This window comes from Chaetura pelagica, unplaced genomic scaffold (assembly GCF_000747805.2).
Source record: "Chaetura pelagica isolate M959 unplaced genomic scaffold, ChaPel_1.0 scaffold625, whole genome shotgun sequence".
Taxonomy (NCBI): domain Eukaryota; kingdom Metazoa; phylum Chordata; class Aves; order Apodiformes; family Apodidae; genus Chaetura; species Chaetura pelagica.
In genome coordinates this window covers 997,293-1,001,165 of record NW_009953499.1, presented here as the reverse complement: position 1 = coordinate 1,001,165, position 3,873 = coordinate 997,293, and the positions used below count along the sequence as shown (strand labels likewise).

The 3,873-nt window shown below is 57.7% G+C and overlaps 1 protein-coding gene across 1 annotated transcript in view; it reads right to left on the bottom strand.

Annotated features, from left to right (window-relative positions):
* ITGB3 (integrin, beta 3 (platelet glycoprotein IIIa, antigen CD61)) overlaps positions 1–3,873 on the bottom strand; it is a 23,595-nt gene that overhangs the window by 9,076 nt on the left and 10,646 nt on the right. The window contains exons 4-8 of the mRNA XM_009999340.1: positions 2,569–2,821; positions 1,569–1,731; positions 852–1,013; positions 608–703; positions 334–423 (exon numbers count right to left, since the gene is read on the bottom strand). Of these exons, the coding sequence (XP_009997642.1) occupies positions 334–423; positions 608–703; positions 852–1,013; positions 1,569–1,731; positions 2,569–2,821 (764 nt within the window). The remainder of the gene's footprint in view (positions 1–333; positions 424–607; positions 704–851; positions 1,014–1,568; positions 1,732–2,568; positions 2,822–3,873) is intronic.

Below are 3,873 nucleotides of genomic sequence, written 5' to 3'. Positions count from 1 at the left end.
AAGGCTCAGGCCCAAGGAGGTTCCCCCCCCATGTGTGACCCTCACAGAGATGCTCCCACCTTCAGGGGAAAGGAGCCAAGTGCCCTGAGTCTTGCCCAGGGCTCAGCTACGTGGTTCCCTGCAGGGAAATGCCCTCAAGGATGGGAAGGGGCAGGTGGTGGCCCCAGTGATCTCCCTCTCCCAGGGGTCCCTGCACACTGGGTGGAGGCAGATGTTGGCAGCTGGTCCAGGGAGGAGGATGCTCAGGGTTGGGGGAGGAGCTGCTTGCAGCATGGAGCAGGGGCTGTGTGGGGAGGGAGGTGCTGCTGTGGGGCCCTCAGGCTGCACACTCACCCCATAGGAGTCCACGATGAGCTGCAGGACATTGCTGGAGTCTCTGGACAAGGTGCCCACAGTTGTGCCTGGGATCAGCTCACTGTAGTTCTGGAGAAATACCAAAAGCATGGTCTGTGATGGGTGAATGTGGCAAACCCTGTCCCAACGTGTGGGAGCTTTGGTAGGACAGGAGGCCATGAAGCTATGCCTGGCCACCCATGGTCAGCTGCAAAGGATGCTCCTCAGGACCCACCAAGCCCCCAGGAAAGTGGCTTTTCACAGCAACTGTTACCTGGTAGAGCCCAACAACTGTTTCTGTCACAGCAAAGATCAAGTTGATGTTCTTCTGTGAGAGCTTCTCAGTCATCAGGCCCAAAGAGGGATAGTCCTGGGGAAGAGGAGAGGCTGTACCATAGCAACATGTACCCCCAACCTCATCATACCCTCTAACCAGGGCTGGACCACCTTTCCCATCCCATGGGAACCCTCAACAGGAGCTTTGGGCTCCACAGCCCCACACATGGGTCAGCATTTACCAGCGTGGTGGAGGCAGAGTAGAAGTTGTCCTCATCAATGTGGCACTGGGCATCATTGGGCTGCACGATGCCAGCCAGCCTGCCATCCAGGGCAATGTGGGTCTTGGCATCCGTGGTGAAGACCAGCAGGTGGGAAGCATCGTTCCTCCATCCAATCTTCTCCTGCAGTGACAGGGAGCTCATAGGAACGTGGCAACGTGCTCTGAGGGCAGCCCCAGGTGCCACCACCCCAGGGCTGCCTTTCCTGCCACCCCTGCCTGGCCAAAGGGACCAACCTGCCACTGCAGGGGGAGCTGAGGGCCATGGCTTTCCCAGGGAGGTGCTGGGGAAGGGTGGGGTGGTGGGACAGGGCACCCGGCAGGTGGGCATGGGCTGCTTGTAGAGCAGATAGGGTTTAATTTGCTGGAGTGTTAATCAAGGTGGCTAATGACTGAGGGATGCAACCCCTCCCGTCTCCAGCAAAACCAAGGTGCAGGCACAGGAGATGTCCCTTCTGGGCTGGCATGGGATCATCCTCAGTCCCCAGGCACCTGCTCTGCTCCTCTCTCCTTCCAGGACCTAGAGATGCCCACGTTGGATGCTCCCCCTCCCCAGACCTGAGCTCCATAGAACTTACCGTCCTGCCCTGGTGGGGCTGGGTGTTCCCTGCCCACCCCATCCCCATCCCCAGCCTTGATGCCCCTCTCCCAGGCCCAGCCAGGCCCTCTGGCCCCTCACCTGGCACACGGTGGCCTGGATGATGGCATCAAAGCCCCCCTCGGGCGCGTCGCGGTTCCGGGACACGCTTTGTTTCTGCACCTCCTCGTTGAACCGCGTCACCTCGTCCGTCAGCGACAGGACGTGCTTGTAGCCAAACATGGGCAGGCAGGTTTCCCCAGTCCTGCAGGAGGAGAGCAGGGAGGGCAGCAGGCTCACAGGGATCTTCAGCTCCCATCCCCACCCCGTGACCATCTCGTGGTCCTCTCTGGGATGTGCTGGGGGGAAGATCTTATAGGGATGGGCTGAGGGAGCTGGGGGTGTTGAGGCTGGAGGAGACCCAGGGGGGACCTTCTCACTCTCTTCAACTCCCTGAAGGGAGGTTGTGCTCAGGTGGGGTTGGGCTCTTTTTCCAGGCAACCAGCAACAAGACAAAAGGGCCTGAAGCTGCTCCAGGGGAGGTTTAGGTGGGACATCAGGAAGCACTTCCTCATGGAGAGGGTGATCAGACCTTGGGATGGGCTGCCCAGGGAAGGGGTGGAGGCACCATCCCTGGAGGTGCTCAGGGAAAGGCTGGAGGTGGCACTTGGTGCCATGGGCTGGAGATGTGGGGGTGTCAGGTCACAGGTTGGACTTGATGATCTTAAAGGTGTTTTCCAGCCTTGGTGCTTCTGTGACCCACCCACCCCAAGAGCCCAGGGACACAGCGGGAGGTGCTGGGCCCAGGTCAGCTCCCGGGCTCTGTCCTGCTGGCATTTTCAGGGGTCACTTTCTTTGAACCTCAACATCCCCCTCTGAAAAATGGTGGGAAATTGGTCCCTTAAGAGGTTTTCAGTGACAACTGATACTTCAAAACCCCAACCTGCTCCTCCTCCCTGTGCCAGCAGAACGTGCAGCTCAGGAAGGTCCCAAACCAGCCCCTCAGCTCCGCTGAAACCCATTGCCATGGATTTCCAGCCACGGCCCAGTGATGTCCCATTAACTCCTGGCCCTCACAGGACCCCCTCAGGCTGGGACTTACTCGTAGCAAGGGTTCTTGAGGGCTTCTGGAGGAGAGATGTACATGTAGGGGGAAATGGGCTTGTCCACAAAGGCCCCGAAGCCGATGCGCAGGTTGCTGGTGAGTTTGCGCATCTCGCTGGCCAGCCTGGTGCCCAGGTGCTGGATGTTCCTCAGGTCATCCTTCATGGAGTTGGACAGGTCCATCAAGTAGTAGATGTCCACGGGGTAGTCTTCCACTTGGCGTACTTGGATGTGAAAGATCTGGGAGTCATCTGCAGGGTGAGAGGGGCAGGGGAGTGAGGGACCCTCCTCTCCTGGGAGGAGCAAAGGGGGCTCCTCGTGGGACCAGGGAGAAACTCAACCTGTGGGGGCAGCAGGAACCCAAGGAGATGGTTTAAAGCTGCTGGGAGTTAAACAGACACAAAGGAGCAAAGCCCTTAGGGCAGGGTGCTGGGCTGGCAGAGCTGCTGGGCACCCCTTGCAGACGGGGTGCACGGCTCCTGTTCTCCAACCCTGTCATTACCTGGACATGAGCAGATTCTCCTGCCCAGAGCTGAGCCCCCCAAGCTGCCCTGCACGACCAACATGTGCTGGATGGAGTGAGCAAAACATCCAGTGTGTGGGCAGCAGGTCCTACAGGGGTTTCCAGGGGCTGCAGGGCTGCTTCAGGCTTCTCCAAGCTCCCAAGGACTCCAAACATCTCCCAGGTCCCCCCCATCCCTGTTCCTTCCCTCTCCTCCTGACCCCTCCCAGCATCTTCTGGGAGACTTCTGGTGAAACATTTTCCATTGAAACAAAAACCCCCTTAGCAAGAACCTCCTGGGGAAGAGGCCAGTTTGGATGACATTTGAACTCAGAAAAAACAAAAGCTGAGAACACTTCAAGTTGACCTTTTCTTTCTGCCTTTTAAAAGGGACAAAGGTTCTTTTTCTTGCTGTTCTTTGAAGCAGCTTCTTTGGCACAGAAGCTGGGGCACAGCTGCAACCTTCTCAGAACACCTCAGAGGTGGAGGGGGAAAGAAAAACTTGAACTGAGCTACAATTGTTACTGTGTTCAGATTTCCTCCTAAATCTGCACCTCACCTTCTGACTTTCAGGGGGGAGGAAGTTTCAAAAGCTACAAGAGCCCCAAGAGCTCCAGCCCCTCTCCAGCTGCTGGGACACCACCAAGTAGTCAGTGGTCACAGTTGGGCTCAGAGAGCATCTGCTGCTCCTCATTGAGCTAAGACCATGAGGACTCTGAGCTAGTGGGACATGGGCTGTGACTTGTCCTGCTCGTGTCCAGCATTTGGTCTTGGTTCATGAGTTCAGTGATCACCCTTGGT